The sequence below is a fragment of the Andrena cerasifolii genome, chromosome 6 (genome assembly GCF_050908995.1).
Source record: "Andrena cerasifolii isolate SP2316 chromosome 6, iyAndCera1_principal, whole genome shotgun sequence".
NCBI classification, from domain to species: domain Eukaryota; kingdom Metazoa; phylum Arthropoda; class Insecta; order Hymenoptera; family Andrenidae; genus Andrena; species Andrena cerasifolii.
Genome location: NC_135123.1, coordinates 2,981,033 through 3,003,477, shown reverse-complemented (window position 1 = coordinate 3,003,477; position 22,445 = coordinate 2,981,033). Strand labels below are relative to the sequence as shown.

Below are 22,445 nucleotides of genomic sequence, written 5' to 3'. Positions count from 1 at the left end.
GATGGGTGCAGCTTCAGGCCCATATCTCTTACGTCATGCATCTAAGCTTTTTGAGAGATTAATCAACACGAGGCTATAATGGTGGTGTGAATACTATCATTCCCACAAGCCAAACGGGTTTCAGAGTTGGTTGCTCATGTGTTGATAATGTGATGAACCTGACCCTGTACGCAGAAGGAGGCTTCGTCCATAGTTAGTTCATGGTTACTGCCTTCCTGGATGTCAGCGCAGCATTCGACAATGTGCAGGGAAGCGTCTTACTGGAAAAACTGGTGAAACTAGACGTTCCGATTGGTGTAATAAGGTTCATAGCCAACCTGACATATTGCAGATCAGCCAGTTTTGTAACAGAATATAACGACAAACTAATGTATGAAGGGATACCAGAAGGTGGTAAGCCCCATTTTCTTCAATGTTTATGTCTCTAACATCTTGGATGGGATCTCTGAGGAAGTCCGGGTTTCGCAGTATGCTAATGACATCGTGGTCTATACAAGAAGCACATTCATAGAGAGAGAGCTAGAAACTTGATTGAGCAAGCTATCTCCAGTATTAATAATAACCTGCTCCAAATAGGACTAAAGCTAACACCGGAAAAAACTGACATAATGGTCTTTAACACAAGGAATCTTCAGCGTGGCGAAATATCGATTCAGATAGGGTAGCACATGAGATACAATACAGATGGAGTCAAGTTTCTGGGCATATGCTTTGATCTTAGACTTACTTTCGGCCCTCGCATAGACGAGGTACAAAAACAGTCTAAAGACACTAAATATAATTAAATATCGCAGAGGGGTGTGGTGGGGCTGCGATCCTAAAACGCTCCTAGCTATATATAAATCCTTAATAAGGTGAAAAATTGACTATGGATGCTTTGCGTATCTCCCAAACAAAGAACACCTGATCAACAAAAATGAATCTATACAAACCCGTGCACTGAAACTTGTTCTTGGAATGCGAATGGTACCCGAACAATGTGGTTTTATCTGAGGCAGGGCTGCCTAATATCAAAGAAAGATCCATCTTCCTGGGCAAAAACTACCTGAACAAGATCATATCAAAATAATAGCCATGACACCAATAGACAACTCAGAGAGTTTACTTAGGACATTGACAGCCCGGCACAGTACAGGTCAAGACGGCCTGTGATAAAGTACTCACGAGTTGCCTAAGGGAGATCAACAACTTAGCCGATGTACACATTCGGGATCACAACTACGCTTGCAATACATTCAATTGCAATGCAGTCATGGCTGAGATTGAATGTAATACCACCTTTTGGATACAAATAAAAGGCTCTCCTGCGATCAATCAAGAGCTTAAAGAACTCATTGATTTAAATTATAAGAACTACACCTACATTTATACTGATTGATCCAACAGAAAGGATGGGCTCTCTATGAAATGAGGAGTCTACATTCCCGGGCTGGAGACATCACACACAATAAGCCTGTATAGCAGCGATGGCCAGTTGGAGTCATTTGGGAGCCTGGGCCCCATGATGTTTACCAGAGCCGCGCGGAAATGCAGCTCGAAAGCCAATGATCACGTGGGCACGCAACGGATAGGGAAAACTGTAGTAGTGTGTGGTGTAGCCTCATACCCCGTACGATAGACTTGAATGACTGGGATGCTTGGGGGCCCCAGCGATCGCTGCTACTGGGGCTCCTAAAGATCGAGTTTCCTAGCCGCGATCGGCGGCCTAAACCCGAGCACAGCTCTTGTGGTGAAGCATGCATCCGTTTTCCTAGCTGCGTTTTCGACCGGCCGCGTCCGCGCGTCTGCTACAGCAGCAGCGTAGGCTACTCGAGACGCAACACAATGCGATGAGTGTCTGTTTTCCGCCATTATGGCGGAATCTCCTAGCCGCGCGGCTAGCCACGGCGGGAAACCGCTCGAGTCGAACACTAGAGTCTGTTCCTGGACGCTCGACCGATATGGAGAGTTCGGCGATAATACCTGGACGCCTGTCGGTCAAGAGAGTATAGAGCATCTCATTAGACGTCCGAGTTTTAACAGTACGGGAGAATATTCCTGGACGCCCGTTTGATATGGAAAGTTCGGCGGCAATACCTGGACATCAATCGAACGGGAGAGTGCAGAGTATCTCCTGGACGCCTCATTAGAATAAAGTCAAGTGCCGCAAGCACATTAGAATCCCGTAAAATAAGTATAAACGCAGCGAGACGCAACGTCTTTCTTGTAGCCCTGTCTTATCAACCAAAGCATGTATTCCTACCTCATCCCAATAAACCTTGTCTGTCCAGCAATTATCCTTGTTTCAATCCACAAAGGCTACAAGGATAAATTTCATGTGTTTCATTTCAAGTAATTTTCATCGTTTCGAATTCTGTTTTTGTTAGTGAGTTAAAATGTTAATATCAGGTTTATTTGTAATTAAATTTTAACTCTCACTGACTTTTGATAAATCTGTAGTTCTAGTAGTATTAATTGATAAATAATGTTGATTTCTTTTTTGTCATTTCTCTTGAATAATCATATGGACCATCTCTCCCGGCATTTCGGGCGAGACAGACAGATGTCATGATTTTAGTTTTCAACCCGATTTTCAACAAATGTTGTCTTAAAGGAAATATTGGCCACTGTTTTGAATGAGCATAAAATTTTAAACGTATTAGGTTTATTCTGGTAAAATAAATAATATCAGCATTAGTTTTCATAGCCATATTATGTAAGGGGCAACTGTGCCGGACTTACCTTATATTTACATTACGTAACACAAAATACAACTAATTTTTATGCAATGATGCAGCGTCAAAGTAGAAACTAATACCGTATTGGCAGTACGTACATATTTTTAGTATAGACTGATAATTAAAAGAAGTAACTTTTTCCTGAAAACTTTTTTCAAGCCTTTAAGTTCGCGACTACAGTATTGTCTCGTTAGCGACTCGCTGGTCGGGACCGGCGTTGAGTCGGTATCGTGAACAGAACCCTAATTCCGAGTGTTCGTTTCTCGCTTCTTTCTGGCCGGAGGGGGGAGCGAGATGGAACACTGCGTGCGCGGCGAGCGTGCGCGATGGTCGCAAGCGCAAAGGACAGAATGTCAGGCGTCCGAAAGACGGAGCGAGACAAAACATCAACGCGTCGTCGGTCTCGTACCGTCCTCGCTCGCTTTCAGTGCCTCTCGCTCGCTCTCGTTCCATCTCGCTCCAGCTTTCGCCGGGCAAGAGTGAGACAAAAGTGGTGGGGATAGCGAAGAGTCGGTATCGTGTACACAAAATCGAGTCGCTAACGAGGAAATACTGTAATAACATGTGACGTAGCGTCCCAGCGCGACAAGTCGAGTGCGTAGCCGCGCGATCGAGAGTGAGCGAGAGGCCAAGCACCCGCGTGACCGCGACCGAACTCGGCCGAGCTGAGTCGAATCACGCCGGCCTCGCGCGCGTCAGAAGCACCGATGCTCACTCCCCACCGCGCCGCTAGATCGCCTCGATTTTTCGTAGCTGTTAATTACCAGGAAACCGGACATAAGCCCCGGCGCGACCAAGGCAGGCAGTTCGAGTGGGGGCACGGATCTCCCACTCTACCAGACCCCCTGCCTGGAAGTTGCCTGGCGCAAGCAAACTGGCCGCAAATATCCGCATAACTAGCCAACCAAGCGATCGACTACCGTCTTCCTTTACAGAGACTCCTGGACGTTGCTCGGTCTCTACCGTCTTTCTTTACAGAGACGCCTAGACGTTGCCCGGTCTCGACCGCCTCCCTTTACCGAGATGCCTAGACGTTGCCCGGTCTCTATCCTATTCCGATAAGGAGACGCCTGGATTTTGCCATGTCCCGACCCGTTTGCCGGGTCTCTACCGCCCTCCTCCACCGAGACGCCCTGGAGTTTGCCCAGTCGCAATCCTTATTCCCATAAAGAGACGCCTGGGGTCGAGTCCGTTCCGATAAGAAGACGCGGAGCGTACAACACATTAACCCATTGTAAATACTGTATATAGCCGATGGCCCAGTTCATCGTACATAGTCGAACGAAGGTAATAAACGAAGTCTACACGAAAGAGTCGATGCCATCGAACCCTGGCGTACCGGCTGAGTCTATCCGTACAGATTCCTGCACTCCCAGAGTACGTCATAAACACAAAATCGGAAAATTGTCAGGGGCCAACTTCACTCTCTTAGAGTGAATTTGGGCAGCAAACAAAATTGTGTTGTACTCAAAAGATATCCTATTCAGCTCCATATCAATACTACACAGTACGGTATTACACATGCAATTTAGCGCACATCAAAATAGGATACAGAATATAGTGCACATATAATTTAGGACACATGCAGTTTAACGCACATTTCTTTAGTGCACATCAGGATAGCGCACAGCAAGATTTCACGCACAATATAGTACGGTAAACTTGCCGATGCACTGAGCCCTCGCTCTTCTCGTCGCCGTCGACTGTTTCACAGCCGATGGTATTAGTATTGGTTGGGGCTAGATTAGGGCGCAATAGATAAAGTGTTTTTTGCAATGGAAGGATAAGATGTGCAATCCAGCAGTTTCCCCGAGAATCAAGATGACTCGAACGGGATGAACACGATGGAACCGGTGAGATATAATGCCACACGAGAGGCGAGAGACTGGTTTAAGAACGTGTGTATTGCAACCTGCTAGGTTTCGAGGAAACGACGAGAAAATGTGCAGAAGACTCGCACAGTTAACTACTAACTTAATGTATTAAGACTAAAAATCAGGGGCGGTGTTGTATATAGGATAAGTAGGTCGCAGCCTAGGGCGGCAAATTTTGGGCAAAAAAAAATGAAAAAGGTAGCAACATGTTTTTGCCTGTAACTCTTTATTTTTTCATCGACAATATTAACATTTGATTTTCTAATGCCGAAAGTGAAAGGTGATCTTTAAACACAGAGGCTTGAGGCTTCTTTTTCATATAACAAATTAGTAATAACTCATATGTGAGTTGTCATATTGAATTAATCGTAAAATTGTCTCAACTCTGTTAAATTAAAATATTTTATGGTATTTTGCGAAAATCGTGGCCGACACTTGTTACCCTAGGCGCGCCAAATCTTCAAATCCGCCTCTGCTAACAATAAGATAAGTGCAGTAAGTAACGCGGGTACGAATCTACGAAAATATAGCGAGGCACGTTTCTGCCCGCGCCCCGTCTTCCTCGGATTATTGAAATGCTTCTTTCCCCGGATTATCGGGAAAGACCTACCCATCTCACAGTTGTGCTTCCTCGCTGCGAGCGAGGGCCTGCAGTCCTGGGTAGGTCGCCTGTTAACTGCCAAGAGCAATAAAACGATAGGGCCAGGTAAAATACCCAGTACAGAAAAATAAAATGTTCATGTTTCTGATAAATGTTCATGAAAGTATTACCACTGGATTTTTTAAGGTTTCTCGATGAAAATGAGTTCAAACGCGGAGCAATTCGGTCCATTCGACGTAGTGACCATCACTAAATGTTGTAATTCACACACTGGAACGTGACTTCTTCCCGTTACACACTATGTAATACCGCAGAAAAGAATTTATATGGAGAATATCAACAACTTCACCCAATTGTAACGTGTCTGCTGAAGACTTAAATGCAGCCTTCAGGAGAAATTACCTGTATGTTTAGTACCTATCTGGTATTACAAGGATTGGTAAATTACTTCGATAATTGCAGGAGAAATGTTGTGAGTTAATCACCAGAAGCGAGTTTTTCCCTTAAACTGAGGAACTGGAATTCGAATCGTGTTTACATAAAAATAGACCGAATTGCTTCGCGTTTGGACTCATTTTCGTCACCATAAACTCACCAATCCATCGGTAATACTCTCACCAAAGTGTAATCAGTAATATGACAATTTTCATATTCAATACTGAATGACTCAATTCGCCGTCGACCGAGGATCTCCCGCTGGTGCGCTATTTCTACTCTTAGGTGGAATGGTATATATGTCATAGCAGGTATACGCCTTTGTAGACGGTTGCCGGAGTTCTATACTCCGTGTCATTTATGAAGGAACCTGCCGACCGACGAGTTTAGGCCGGTTCTGCGCAGGTTGACGCTCATTGGTGCCGGGAGAAGCCACTATTGGTTGTACCCCCACCAACGCTTTTTCGGAGCCAATGAGCTCATTCTACATGCGCGAAACGGGTTCCTTCTTAAATGACTGGGAGTATAGGTGTAGACGGCCATCCATTTGTGGAAAAATCGAGGTTAAATAATTGCGAGGGCGATGTATCGAAGAGGTGTAAATGTCTGCTTACTAACTTTTTATACTGAGTTCAAATTTGACTAGAACAGGGTTATTTTACCTATCTATGCATATTTAATGTTGTAATTGTTACGAAACTTGTTGCAAGTTATTTATTAAGGGGGGGAAACACTTAAGAAATTGGAAAAATCAATTTTTTCTTTTTTACATTTTCTGAAAGACATACGTTTCAAGTATAGTCTCCCCTAATTTTATGAAGAAATTCATAACATTGACCGAGATGTAGTGTTTTCCGTGAAGCGGTGTTAAGCGTGCGATCGAACCGAGCGGCATTTTGAATGCGCTTTTCTCAGAATTACATTTTCGAACCGGGTTGACAGTATGTAAAGATAACTATACATCCAATTGACACGAGTAAGGCCATTTATTGTACAAAAATCCCATCTCCATTACATGACGTTTAGGTTTTATTAATTAACAGCTCCCTTCTATTTTTTTTTTTATCAACATTTCTCTCCAAAATATGATTTTTTTTTCAGTGCTCCGCCATTTCGTTATCTTTTAAGATATTGACTTTTCTGTACGTCCTGTAATAGACGTAAGCTTCTAGTTTCTAAATATTTTTGTCTTTTTGAATTCAGATTAACCGTATGGCTAAAGCACTGTCAACGCCAGAGGAACGATTTTACCGCAGCGCACATTTTGACTAAGAGTATACCGGGAACGGATTCATGAATTTGCTTGAAACATTTTTTTTTACCCTTCAATATGTACGTATTAACTATACTAAGTAATACATTGATTTACTTGCGTTTTTTGGTTGCAAAAAATTCGCGAAAATATCCTTACTTTTCAGACCGTTACAGTGTTTCCCCTCTTAAGTAATTCCACAAAATGACTATGCAATTAAATACAGTAAATACCATTTTTCTACATAATAACTTTCATATGACTGTGGTTTGCAAATCGGTTATAATATTCGAATGGTATTTTCGTTTTCACTAATGTATATTCTATTCGTTGGTCGTTCAACTGAATTTTTACAGACAGAAATATTTAAATCGAGAAATGTGAAATTGTCCTCGGCGAAGACATTAGATACTGAAATAAAGGTATAATAGTGTTGAAACGACAAAGAAAATATGCAAGATGGAAGTAGAAGACGCAGTGAGCGGGCATATAGAAGAGCATTCGTTTAAACGTTTAGTATGTAGTTGCGATTTAAGGTCTCGAACATACCTAAGAGACAAATAGTGGGCGACCGATCGGGTAAATATAGACCAGCGAGGGCCAGTTGAGCCATTAAGAGGCCCGGACTTCCATGGTATACTCCAGAGCCGCGCGGAAGGGGAGCTCGAAGCCAATGATACCGCGCGTATACAACGGATAGGGAAAACTGTAAGAGTGTAAGTCAGGGCTGCGCAAGAAGCCGTTTTTAGTGCCTAACTGCGAGCAACCAGTTGAGCGTCCAGCTGTCCCGTTGCTGAGGGTAGAATCAGTGAGAAGAACTGCAGTAGAGTAGGTGCGTGCTCGTAGGCGCGTGGCGTAAGTACAGGGTCAGCATTTCATCTTGCAATTCGCGCTCTCGCGAACAGGTAAAATGGCAACATTCGACTACAACCATGCACCGGCCCGGCGTTCGGAGAACTGCCAGCGACCGCTGGACAGCAGTGATGCCCGAGCTTCGATAATTTTAGGATGGTCTCTTTCAGATTAACGTGGCAAAGAGCTATTGGGAATTTCCCGGCCCAGGTAAGCGAGCCGCGCGCTCCGCTTTTATGATCGGTTTACCATTCGCACCCCAGATTACTGCAATGAGGTTTGAAAACAGTGTCGACTGGACTCGTACAATTAAGCAAACGTAAAATATGTTAAATTATCCATCATTAAGAGGGAATAATTTTTCCTCATTTTGCGGCGCAAATTGCATTCCGGTATCTTTTATAGTTCAAAAGTTATACGAAAGAGGCCACAAATTCTTCAAGCCAGGCCGGGAAATTCCGAATAACTCTTTGAGACGTTAATTTGAAAGAGACCATCCCAAAATTTTCGAAGCTCGGGCATTACTGCTGTCCTGCGATCGGCGCAGTCGCACTCTTAAAAAAAATGGCTACCGTTTTCTTACCCGTCTGCTACGTCAAATTTAATATTCTCTGACGAAAGTCAAAAGCACCCTCTACTGGCACCTAAAAGACCCTACACTTTCACCATTGGCTCATAGATGGCGGAAGTATCGGTGCATGGTTGTAGTGGAATGCGTCCGTGAGGCGGTGTTGCCATTTTACAAGTTCGCGCGAGCGCAGGTTGCAGGATAAAACGCTGACCCTGTAGTTTTCCCTATCCGTTGCACACCTACATTATCGTTGGGTTTCGAGCTCCCCTTCCGTACAGCTCTGGTAAACATCACGGAGGTCGGGATAACTTGAGAAAATTGTGAATTCAGGGCATTTTCACTGGCAAAAATTTAGCAAATAATGCTTGTAGAAGCATTTGTAAAGTGAAAAATACCTTTCTAGAAGTAAAAATAAGACTCCAACTGTCATTCTTTACATCTACTATGAATAAGACGTAGATTTTACTATGAATAAGACGTAGATATTCAAGTATATCAAATTTCATATATTTTTGTCTAATATTTTATGTCCGATATAGTCCTTAAGGGGACTAGGTCAAAAAATCGATCTTTTATTGAATTTTCCGAAAGTACTATCTTTTCTAAATAAAATGCCGCTTGGTTTATACGAAAATTCGCAAAATTGTTGATTTGGTAGCTAAAAAGGTCAAGCGGTAATTTATAGCATCGCCTTTGCCCAGAATCTTTAAACGCGTTTTTCTCGAATCTTTTTTTCTCTTGTTTTTCTGCTAGTTGCGAAGGAATGGAGATTCAGATCGACTTGAAAAAAATTTCAGGATGTGTAAAACATGTGCCATTTCGCGCCAAGCCTCTGATATGGTCCGTAAAAATTCGAGATTTTCATAAAAAAATTAAAAAGTCATGGATTTGTAGTAGCGCACAAACACGACCGAATTTGTCTTGAAATAATCGTCGTTTTTCGGCCATCAACTTAATGAATCTGTTTTAATTTTAATTTTTGTGGGTTCAGCGCGAAACTACAGATGTCACAAACAAGAATTACACCTTGAAATTGGATTACGTCACTTTTTAAGACCAATATTACCTGAAAACCACAGAAGAACGTTAAAATGTTTACCAGTCAGGACCGTCATTTTTAACCCTTTCACGACGGTGAGGCTGGGGCGCGATGCGCCGTTGGGAGCGGGTCGTCGTGCCATTAGCGCACACCGTACACATTAAGAGTTTCTGGCGTTTTTGGAGCTCCCAATGTGTCCGTATAAAATCTTAGAGGATTTTGTTGGAATTGCTGATTAATGACCTTACTTTTAACTATGATAATCCACAAAAAGATAGAAAACAAAAAACTTTACTCGTTCCAGAAACGCGCCGCGATTAGTGGATGCCGGCCGGATATAACCGGCGCTAGCCAGTATGACGCATTTAGTGGATGCCGGACATAACCGGCGCCAGCTAGTATGAAGCATTTAGTGTAAGCCGTATATAACCGACGCTAGTCGCGAAAGGGTTAAAACACATGTATATTAATTCATATCAGCTTTTTTCAATCTCTATGACAGGCCTGTCCAACTTTTGCTTTTGGCTTCGAAGAGCAACCACGGGTTGTTGCGAGCGAAGGCAAGAGCGACGGTTGTGCCCCACCATGAGGATCTTTCGCTCTTGAGGGGCACGAGGGGCCTAGCTCGGTGCTTTCAAGGGCGAAGAATTTATCATTTCGAACAATTTATTATCCGCTTTATTTAGCGGAAGAGGAATACGCACAGGAATTGTGGTATCGTGTGCGTGAAGACGTTGCTGACGCACACGTTACCACCACTCCTGGTAATACGTCAGCAACGCCTTCACGCACACGTTGCCACTACTCCTGTGGGTGTTCCCCTTCCGCTAAGTAAGTGGTCCTGCATAATGTTGTTGGCAACGCTGTGTATCTGTGTATCTCTGCAGACAGAGGCGCTGGCTTCATTTCTCGGCTGCTACAATCCCCGTTCTATCCTTCTCTTTTACGACCCATCGACAGCGACAAAGTAACCGCGAGCCACCGCGAGCATCGGAGAATACTGTTCGCTGAATACCTAACTGAATACCTTTTCAAAATTTTAATCAGTGCCCCGCTATTAACACATGGCATTTGTTTAGAACAATTCCAAAATAAATGGTCGAAAATTTGTTTTTTTTCCGTGAAATAATTTTTATTAGGTACTCTTATGTCTTCATTGTTACAATTTCAACCCAAAAGCTCATTTTGATCAGTTTGTTAGTTCAACAGTTAAAACTTTTTGAAAAAAGTTAACACTATATTTCACAGAGCTGTAAGATCCACAATTTTTGACATTTTGAAAAATCCGTCAAGATATGCTTATATATCCCTAAAGACTACAACATATCCAAGTTTCATCTAAATCTGAAATGTTACTCCGAAAAGTATCCGATTTCGTATGGAATGACCCACGTATTTCACTGGGCTCAGAAATATCGTTTCCACTGCTATTGCGAGATGAGAAGAAGACCGCTACCCACAAGCTGAATTGTTACAGGAGCAAGGGGAATCGCCCTCTCGCTCCACCGTACCCCCTCCAAGAAGTCCTACTTTTCGGTTCTTAACGGCTGTCCATATCCGCGGGCTGTCGTGATTTGTTTCGTTCGCGTTCTGCGTTACGCGGCGGACTTTGTTGCAAGGAATTGGGTGGAGCGAGCGGGCGATTCTCCTTGCCCCTGTGACATTTTAGCTTGTGGGTAGTCGGGCTTCTTCTCATCTCGCAATAGTACCACAAATGCAGGGCGGAGGAGGTACCCCTTCCATGACGCCGACCGGACTACTGAAAATGCGCAGGCTGGATGCGCGTGGATTATTATATGGTTGGCTCTTCAAAGCATAGACATATATAGACGGAGCAGAAGCTGGGACTATAGGCGAGGGGAACGGTAGGCTTGGAGGCGAAAAGGCAGAAGTCAGATACAGGCACGTCGGCCCGACGTCGGGTTAGCTTCGGAAGCATTAGGTATACATAACCACTGCGTTACCCGATTTGCCTGTATCGCTCCCCTTACCGCGATTCTTACAACCCCCTCAGCTTACGCTCTGTCTATATATGTCTATGCTTCAAAGTGACAAAAAATATAACCTATGTATATGCTATATGACAATAAATGTTTAGTGGCTATTTCGTTCTTTTACGCTACATTTGTGAGCCTTTTAACATCCTTCCAAATCATTACTATTACGCCACAACAGTATCTTTAGGAAATAGCATATAGGTTATATTTTCTATCACTTTGAGGAGCCAACCATATAACAAACACGCGCATCCAGCCTGCGCATTTTCAGTAGCGGATTTTCTGTCCTCGAAGTGACAGAAAATATAGCCTATATGCTGTACCCGATGTCCTAATGATACTATTGCGGCGTAATAATAATGTTTTGGAAGGATGATACAAGGTTCACAAATGTAGTGTAAAAGAACGAAATAGCCACTAAACATTTCCCTCATAGCCAGATCTGGGCAGCAGAATCTGACGTCAGAACTGCAGCAGTCTGTGTCCGCATTTGGCTGCGTTCTGATGCGCAGAGCCTGAGGTGCAGTGCCTGATGTCAGATGGACAGCAGATCGACAGCAGATCGACAGCAGATTTCGCCGTCTGCTAGGCACAGCAACAGCGCCATCTGTAGGCAATTGCTTGGTAATTCTGGACCTCAGATGGCGCTGTTGCTGTGCCTACCAGACAGCGAAATCTGCTGTCGATCTGCTGTCCATCTGACATCAGGCACTGCACCTCAGGCTCTGCACATCAGAACGCAGCCAAATGCGGACACAGACTGCTGCAGTTCTGACGTCAGATTCTGCTGCCCAGATCTGGCTATCAGGGTTGTTGTCATATAGCATAAACATAGGTTATATTTTCGGTCACTTCGAGGAGCCGACCATATAATAATCACGCGCACCCAGCCTGCGCATTTTCACTAGTCCAATTCAACATCCAACACAATTTTATATGTAATGTTTGTTCATAACTGCTTTCTGCATAGGACGTTTAATTGTCTTATAATAAGTGTATAACCTTCATTGTCTATTTGAGTACTATGCTAATAAAAAAATGACTAACCTAACAAATTTCATTTACAGGGGACATCCCCTCATCTACTTTTCTTTTTCACTTATAATTCCTTACTGCCAACGTAGAATATTGTAGCATAAGCACATTTTATGTAATTAAAATCTACAATGAATTTTCTACGTTTGCAGTACCAGCAGACTTTCGATTTAAATTTTTACAAGTACAACGCAACAATTGAGAATTTCGTTCCGTATTCAGAATAGAATACGGAAATAGCGAACAGCTCCCTCTCGCGTGCACCAGGCAACAGCGTATCTATGGATATTACCATTTCTGTGCAGAAAAAACCTGCTGTAATACCGACCTGCCAAATCAGCCAGACCACGTGACGTGTCTACCCCTTAAGCAAACTGTTAAACTGTATACAGCAATAAAAGATATTTGCAAAGAAGTCTGAGCTGTGAAATATAAATCCACAAACACTAAAAACCAGAAAATAAAAAATATATAAAAAATTGTATTAAAAATGTAGTAAAAACTAAATTAAAATGCACTAAAAACTAAAAAATAATTTTTTTCTTGTACTTAAATTTTGAGGGTGTTAATATCAGTTTAAATAAAATCGTAGGGCACGATATTTCATAACAGGATATGAATCACCTTAATACAGAAGCAAACATCGAAATGAATTTGTTGTTAGAAAGTTTTCATTCGCATTAATGAAACAAAATATTTTAATTATTGGATACAGATTGTAATGAGACTTAAAATTGATAAACTGTAGTTGATGATGTTCCACTTGCCAACCGATTCTTCATTTGGTTGCACATGGTGCCCCACGATTTTATTTAAAGTGATATTAACACCATCAAAATTGAAGTACAAGAAAAGAATTATTTTTTAGTTTTTAGTGCATTTTAATTTAGTTTTTACTATATTTTTAATAAAATCGTTTAACATAATTTTTTTTATATATTTTTTATTTACTAATTATGTTTCCTGCTTATAAACAAACTTAAAAACTTATTGCTAACTGCGCAAGATAAGGATATTTACTTAATTTTATTTTCCTTCCAATATGCCAAAGGATTTTGAATTCTATTCAAATACGCATCCGCAATGTAACTATCAATCTCATTTACTTGTCCAAATTTCATCCGGAATTTGCAGAGAATCTCGAGACTCGAGAGTATCGAGATCTCGCCCGCCTCCGCCAGAATTTTTCCGACCCATTCCGAAGCTCGGGTTCCCGAACCACGAAACTTGAGACAATTCACACACTCCTATTCAAGACCTATCGAGACTTTCAAGAAATTTTTGTTTCGAATAATAGTAGAAGCGACTCGAATCTTTCGTCCATAATTCGAAACGATTCGAAACTTCTGCTAGGATTCGAAGCGATTCCAAACTTTTGCTTGGCGACCATGACTAATGAAATTCGAATCGATTCGAATCTTTACAGGATTGAATTAGTTCCAATCGATTTCGAAGTTGCGGTCTTGAGGCCCCATCACTAAATATGATGGCACTCAACCCTTCATGCTCAATTGCAGCCTCTCTAATTCGCCGTGGCTTCCATTTCCGTTTTGCATGAGGCATTGGGAACATCTGCGAGGCAGTTTTTTTTATCGAATAGTCAATTATATAGTTACCTATATTAGCAGAATTATCTCCAGGAACTCTTTTTTTATGTGTTCCTATTAGAGTGGCCCTTCTTCATACAATTTTTTTGTATTATCTTATATGTATCTATATGTATTTTATATTGCTGTCATCACCTAGTATGATTTCATTTCATAAAAAAATAATCTCGGAAAAGATTATGGGAAAAGAACAATGGGACAGGGTGCCCACCGGGCCTTAAGGGGTCATGCTCAGTCAGGAGGCTGAAAAACGGGTGGTCTTTGGAAATTTTTTACTCAAAAGCTATAGCACATTTCTCAAAAAATCTTTTTTTCTTTTAAGTATATAACTTAATTATTAATAAATATTTTTAAATAACAAAATTACGATGCACGGTACTAGATGCAATCTTTAAAAGGAAAAAAGAATTTTTGAGAAATGTGTTATAGCTTTTGAGTAAAAAAATTCCAAAGACCACCCTTTTTCGTCTTCCTAACTGAGCATGACCCCTTAAAGCTTAAAATTCATCAATGATTTTGATTTAAAGAATTTCTCAGAAATGCTAAGCCATATCCAAATTTTGTTCAAATAATATTCAAAGAGCATTCAATTTCCTACAATTACTGTATATATAATTTTTTCGTGTTTCCAACCGTTTTTTAGATAATAAGCGTTTGAATATGTATTATGTACATACCTCTACGGGAGCGTGACGTATTGCCTATGCGCGCGTAGTACGGACCTCACTACAGTAAATCCCCGTTGTGAGCTCGACGAACGGGGCTGGCGATGCGCTCACTGTGGGTTACGGATAAGATTCTCTCTTCCGTACCTGACAACGTCGTGTCTGACTCTTTCGTTTCCTCTCGCTCATTGCCAGGTTCTCTCACTCTCGTCCGCAGGCTTCCAAGAAATGGTGGGGATAGTCGCCGGGCTGTCAACGGGAGGTAAAAACGAGCTCATAACGGGGATTTACTGTATGTTCAAATTCTTTAAATCCAAACCATTGATGAATTCTGAACATTAAGGCCTGGTCAGCACTCTTTCCTGCTGACCGATTACAATAACTTTTTTCAGAGATTATTATTTATTTAGTTTAACTATATTGGGGGGGGGGGGAGCAATAGAAATCGTATGTTGAAAAATAAGGGCCACCCTAGTTTCTATGTTGAATCTATAGATACTATCAGGTTTTATAAGTATTACAAGTATCGTTTTGTTGAAACACCATGAGCATGAGAATTTACCTGGTGGATATTTTTCATGCTGCAATTTTGTATCAGTAGACACTGAATAGTATCTACTAAGGTATATGGTTGGGTATCTATAACACATTTTCCATGGGCATTATGTCATTTTTATCTTAAAATTGCTTTCTTATAATAATCTGTTAATTGTTTTATGTTATTTTCTTTTAGTATGTCAAATCCTCTACCTCGTAATTTGATGCCCTTTACATGAGCTTGCTTTGCTATGTCGGGTTAAGCTCCCCATAATCTTTTGCGCACGTGATTTACACATTCTTCTTTTTCAGTTACTACATCTTTTCCATATTCTTGTAAATTATTTAAACAATGTTCGGTTTTTGAAATGTACGTTGTACTTCGCATTCCATACTACTCAGAGTTCTGCCATATTTCTGATGCTGCCATCATTTCCATTGTATTTGAGAGAGCGGAAAAATTTTTTTTGCCAGCAACGTTTGTGTACTTCCATCCATGCAAAAACTTCGAACCCAAAACAAAACACATTCTTAGATGTTAGTAACCAAATACAGACGATTAAATAGCCATTTTTCTACATAAGACATTAAAAAAAAATAATTATGATATAATGATACATAATTCAGGTTCAAATTTAACTCGTATAAAACCGCAGCATTAGAATTGTCAAACTGTTATTTGGGTATGGAAAAAGGTCCAAAGTACAGCGCTGTTGATTTTTGAAAATGGTAAAATTCTTTTATAATACCACAATAAATGATTTCAATTACCTAAAATTCACTGTTCGAAAGCCTCCAATTAGTTATTTGATGTTATTTCTTGACAATCTACGCTTAGCCTAAAGGAATGAAAACTCGCTTCTCGAAAAAACCTTATATAAAAAACTTTAATTCCCATAAAAATAAAGTTACCGAGCTGAAGTTTGGATGACATATTGTTGAAAGAATTTGTAACAGATAAGGGTACGAATTTGTCGATCTAATTATTTTTTAATTTGTTTTTAAAAATGGAGAAACCATTTTTCAAAAATTTATTTTAGCACCGTTAAATTCAGCGTAAAAAACATGCAAAAGTTCATACATTCAAGTAAAACCACTGGTACTTAACTTTTGCGTGAATGCAACCGTTAAGTGTTTTTTAAGGTTCATAATAGCAGTAAGTAAGTCGTCTAGATTTCAACTCAGATCACAGACCAAATCTTGTAAAGTATACCTCCGTAAACATTCAGAATTGGGCTTCTGCTTACGTCATATATTATGTAGGGGGAGTCCGGAAGACTTGACCATATGGGAGAGTTGAGCCGCTTCAAATATCTGTTTTAAATTTCGCGGTAGGCGGGCGGTTGTCAAGCCATAGCGTGCGAATTCTTTACCGTTACCATTAGTGTTGGCTAGAACCGTGATTTGTGAATCACGAGTGATCAGATCACGTTCGTTCCCAATCACGGTGATTTTTCACAGTGATCCATGATTTTCGTGATCGCTTCTGATTGGTGCAGGCAGAACAGTGAGTCGTGATTTTTGTGATCGCTTCTGATTGGTGCAGGCAGAACAGTGAGTCGTGATTTTTGTGATCGCTTCCGATTGGTGCAGGCAGAATAGAGATTCGCGATTTTCGGGATCGCTTCTGATTGGTGGAGAGCATAACTGCTCTTTGCACGCGCCACATAACCCCAATTTCTACTTTCGAAACATTCGCAAGTCCTCACTGTTCTTATAGAATCTCAGTTGTATATTTTGAACCAATGTAATCGTTCCTGATCTATTTAAATTAACGAATATTTTTTCACTTTAGTTAAAAAGTATAATGTATATGTGAATACTTTAACCAATCAAATCAGTACGTGCATGCATTGACTATTTATGAATGTATATTCTATATATTCGCCGAATTAGCACGCTTTGACTGTAACACAAGCTATATTGAAGTATTTTATGAAAAATAATTCAATCAAGATGAAGAATTACGATCACAGTAAACAATTCACTCAAGTTGAAAAAATCACAATCACGGTGGTGATTTAACTTCAATCACCACCGTGATTGTGATTCTGCGATCACTGTGATAAATCACTGTTAGTGATTTTGCACTCCATCCCTAGTTACCATGTCATGTAACAAAATAACGATCGGTAGTCCGCTTTAGCTGTGAGACAGGGAAACGTGTTTCTTCGTGTTCACAGTGAAATACAAAGTAAAAGCTCAGTTAAAGTATATAAGATAATTATTGCAATGTCTGAAGTTTGTGGCTACTTATTATAAACTAAAGCAAATTGTTGTTTTTTTTTCATTTGTTCCCGAGTTACTAGAGTATGGTCAAATCTCCCCACATGGTGGATCATATCTCCCAGCGCTCGGGGAGAGATGAGCCAAATCTCATTTTTTATAAAATTTAATTTAGTGCTTACATTTATTAACTTATTGAAATGATATAACCCTCAAATTATAGTCTAATAACAAGGCTTTACTGTGGCATAAATATAAAATCGATGCATCTCGTACCCTAGATTTCAAGGACCTTAAAGTAAAAGGTGGTTCAACTCTCCCGGACTCCCCCTACTATTAGCGCGCGGAAAGAATACTCCTGGCAGGCGATGCAGTCCGCCGCTAGCTCCGCCTGAACCCCCGTCTATATACATTGTAGTAAGTAGTCGTGGCTAGTTCCGCCACAACAAAAATACTTCGGTAATTTTTACTTTAGTGATTCCTCACCGATTTTGATGAAATTTGGGTATGTTGTAAAACTCCACATTTTGAACAACTTTTTCCTATACATGTTACCGTCACTCGGCCTTAGTTTCCGAGATATTTGTGAAAAACTTCTGTTGATTTATTCCGACACAACGCATTCCACTTTCCAACTTATCCCGAATATTAGTATAGGTTGGGGTTCTAGCAGCGCGGGGGCGCGCGCCCGCCCGCGGGCGCGTAAAACGTGGTAGCAAATCGATGTAAGTTTGGATATTTCTGCCGGATATTAGGATGCGTCTGTTTCTAAAACATAATTTTTTGCTAGGAAGAAGGTGCTTTCGAGAGCACCTATTGGATGTGTGGGGGCTCCCGTCAACACCCCGACCCACATTAGTTCGCTACCAAGCTTTACGCGCCCGCAAGCGGGCGCGGGCCCCCAGCACTGATCTGGCCCCAACCAATACTAATACCCGAGACAAGTTGAAAAGTGGAATGCGTTATGTCGGAATAAGTCAACCGAAGTTTTTCGCAAATATCTTGGAAACGAAGGTCGAGCGGCGGTAACTTGTATAGGAAAAAGTTCCGCTGATGCATTGTAGGCCCGACCCGCGGATCGAGCTCAAGCTCGAGCTGAAAAGGCCCCCATACACGAGCGAGCCGCACGCCGAGCCGTTCGTGAACTGCAGGCTCGGCTCGCATGCTCGCTGGTGTGTGGGATCGAGGAGCCTGCAGCTCGCGAGCGGCTTGCCGAGCGGCTCGCCGAGCGGCTCGCTAGTGTATAGGGCCCTAAAGACGGAGCGAGATAAAGTATCAAAGTGTCGACTCTTTCGCTTCCTCTCACCCGTTCTCGGGTTCTCAATAATAATTGAAAATAATGTTGAATGTGAAGTGCACTTATATTTATTTATACTGAACCTAACCCAACAGTAACCTAGACTAGAACATCAAAGCAAGAAATTTAAAAGATATTTTTGCGAATATCTCGGAAACTAAGACCGAGCGACGGTAACATGTATAGGAAAAAGTTGTTCAGAATCGTGTCCCCGACAACATATCCAAACTTAATCAAAATCGGTGAGGAATCGCTGAAGTAAATAATTACCAACGCGTGTGCCCTGTTTATATTAGTGTGCACCAATCGGTGACTAAAACCTATCGTCACAGCGGCGGTCTGCACCGCCTTCCAGGAGTCTTCTTTCCGCGTGCTAATAGTAGGTACTTATGTAGTGTTGTAGTAAGTACCCAAGGTGTTCCACGCAAGTGTGTCGGCACCTTAGAACTTTCCTTGCCCTTCACAAAAGATTGTTTTAGACAAAGGTTGGACCATATTTAAGTGCGCATTACGTCCTTAAACCAGAGTTTCTTTATCTGCAATTTTTCCGAAGATATGGATGTTACATTCAGTTCCTTGAATAAAACATTTTTTAATATTTTTTTATTAAAGTGATTCATCACTAATCCCAGGACTAAGTTGCGAACATAAGTTACGAAGTCACGGTACATAAGTTGCGAAGAAAGACAAATACCTAACATATAAGTTAGGTTTTATCGCCCGTTTTGGTAAACACTTTAAACATGTTAGGACATTAAAGTTGTTATTTGTTGCACTTGTGAGGCCGCAGATTGAATACGCGTCGGTGATTTGGCCCTAGACACGAGCAATATTCCAACTTAATTGAAAGGGTTCAGCATAAGTTCCCGAGGCTAGCCATGAGGGCATCAGGTCACCCTATGTGGTTTAGTGACCACGACTACGGCCCAGCCTTACTAAAAACGAGGCTTCATACTCTTAGCGACCGTCGTGCTTGTTTAGACCTACTATTCATCTACAAAGTTTTCCACGGTCAGATTAACTGTCAAGAGCTTGTTGCAAGGATATGTTTTCATGCTCCGCAACGGTCACTGCGTCTGCGACCCCTTTCTGTATCCCGAGTCCCAAATTATCATTATTACTCTGCCGATCCCATTAATCGTGCTATGGAGGAGCTAAACCAGTGCCCTGCTGAATTAGATATTTTCTTAACCTCCTTCGCCTCGTTTAGGACTCTGGTACTTAGGAGACTACCATCTCCTTAATTTGCGCTCAGTTGTTTGGCGATGTCGTCGTTTTATATTGTTATGTTTTTCTCGTTACTTTATATTTTCCGTTTTATTTTATTTTTTCTGTTACGTTATTTTATATATATTTATTGTACTGAATTGTTCAAGCTTCGTATACTAAAGGGTTCTCCCGTTAAAATAATAATAATAAGAAGAAGTCAACCGAAGTTGGGCAACGTCAGAATAAAGATTGCAAAAGTGGTCGCCGGCCTGGGTTGACGGAAAAGGATCAGCGTTCACGCCAGGGTTCATTATTGTCTGCCATTTGCGTGTCGAAGGGGTGGAGTAACCAGATGGGTAGGCGTACACTGGGGTACCTTCGAGAGCAGCCAATGAAATTTCCTTTCACAACGTTTTACATTATGTATTCTTTACGTAGCCAAGTTAGTATCTGCTCGTGCTCCGCCCTTATTCCCATATATACTCACGTCCATCGCTGTGCAGGCGAAAAAGAAGTTGTATAAAGGTGCTTTCACACCGTAAATATCGTGAGCATACACCATCCGCGAGATTAAATTCTGATCTATTTATAATGGACATCGAGAAATCTCAGTCGACTCGCCTATGTTGCCTGCTACGAGTTTCACCAGAGGCGGATTAAGGTCGCTTGAGGCCCCGGGCGCAAAAGAAAATATTGGGCCCCTTACAAAAAAGGGAAAGACAGGGAGAATAAAATCACGTTAACCATATTTTTAAACACATAAACAGATTATGATCTCATAATGTTTTAATTTCAATAAAATTTTAATAAAGTATATGTATAATATATTTAATAATACAATTATAATCACAAAGTTTTGAACTAATATTAATAATACTATACGTATAATAAACTAATAATTAGACGTTTAAACAACAAAAATTATAGAACTTTACTTAAAATTAAAATTACAAAAGTGAAAAATTTAAATAAATTTTTTCTTGCTTTTTGTTCTGCAAACTTATTAACTATCTCGTCACAATCAATAATTTTAAGTAACTCGCTCTCTCTATATAAAATAGCCATATTATTTAATCTTTCCTCCGACATTGAGTTTCTTAGATAATTTTTTATTCTTTTTAGACAAGAAAAAGAGCGTTCCCCCGATGCGTTTGAAATTGGCATGGTTAACAAAATTTTCAAAATACGATTCTATTGCTCTGAAGAGCGGTAGCGCAGCCGCGTGGTGCCTACTGCCTATGCAGCTTAGTAATGAATTAATGAAAATAAGCGTATACATACAACCCCTGCCAATAAGTTTGGAACCAAACGCAAAAATACGAAATTAACGAGAAACACTAATATTTTTTATGTATAATATGCAACGGTATATATATGAAACGCGTGGTAATGTTAAATTGGTGTATTTTAAAGTAAAAGCACCAAAAATAATTAAGAATTTTGTTTATTATATAATACAAAATATGGAAGAAACAAAATGTGTCTGGGAAATAAGTATGGAACAATATAAATTTGCAAAGAGATTAACAATAATTTTGTTCAGTATTTATATTACCTAGTATTTTCTGACATTTGTACATGCATATTAGTTAGTTACTTCATGGTTTTCATTTTATTATTCTCTTTTCAATACTCTTTTCCCGAAATCCGAATCAAAACAAAGCCACTGGTGAAGTTGATACTCTAATGTTTATGTTTTGTCACTGTTTACTGCACTCGCTTACTCGCGAGTCTCGACCATGTGCCACAAAGTGGGAGCAACACTGTAAACGTAAGTCTACGACATCTACCGAAGTCAGTGTATTTTGGGACAGTAAACAAGCAAGTCGAATGAATAAAACATGCCGCCACGCAAACGTTTATCTAACGATTTAAAGTTACGCATAATTGCATTATTGAAAGAAGGTAATACTCAGCAAAAAGTAGCTGAAATTTTGAATCGTAGCCGAAGTGCAGTAAGTAAAATAAAAGGAAGATTTAACGAGACGGGCAGTGTGGTGAATCGCAAAAGAGGCGGACGTCCGCGCTCGACTTCAAGAAGAGATGACAGACGATTAAGACAGATCGTAAAGAAAATGAGAAGAGCCACGTCTCGCGAAATTAATGAAAAAATGGGGTATTCTTTCTGCAAAGCAAAGACGAAGCCATTTCTCACTAAGGAACACAAAAAGAAACGTTTAGAATGGTGTAAGAAGTATGCGCATTGGACTACAGAAGATTGGAGTAAAGTTGTTTTCACCAATTGAAAAATTTAGTGAAGATTCTTTGAATTTTAAAATAAAATATCCAAAGTCGTATATGGTCTGGAGCTGTATGACAGCTCAAGGAGTTGGACAAATATGCATTTTGTATAAAAATTGTGAACTCTGAAGTATATATTCATATATTAGAACACTTTTTAATACCGAGTTTAGATCAGTGGTTCGAGGATTCGGATGATTTTTATTTTCAACATGACAATGCAAGTTGTCATCGAAGCAAAATAGTTCAAAACTACCTTCAACAAAAAGGCTTTCGAACCATAAAATGGC

At 40.7% G+C, this 22,445-nt stretch overlaps 1 protein-coding gene and 1 long non-coding RNA gene across 6 annotated transcripts in view; one reads left to right on the top strand and one right to left on the bottom strand.

The window, feature by feature from the left end:
• Positions 1-22,445, bottom strand: part of LOC143369805 (uncharacterized) — a 190,178-nt gene that overhangs the window by 67,826 nt on the left and 99,907 nt on the right. The window lies entirely within an intron of this gene.
• Positions 1-22,445, top strand: part of Eya (eya transcriptional coactivator and phosphatase 2) — a 97,466-nt gene that overhangs the window by 28,790 nt on the left and 46,231 nt on the right. For 3 of the 4 annotated variants that reach the window (XM_076814088.1, XM_076814086.1, XM_076814085.1), the window contains exon 1: positions 6,943-6,959. The exons of the other annotated variant lie outside the window; for it this stretch is intronic. In XM_076814088.1, coding sequence (XP_076670203.1) covers positions 6,958-6,959 — 2 coding nt within the window. In that variant the 5' untranslated portion in view covers positions 6,943-6,957. Of the gene's footprint in view, positions 1-6,942; positions 6,960-22,445 lie in introns of those variants that run through there. 4 annotated transcript variants of the gene reach the window in all.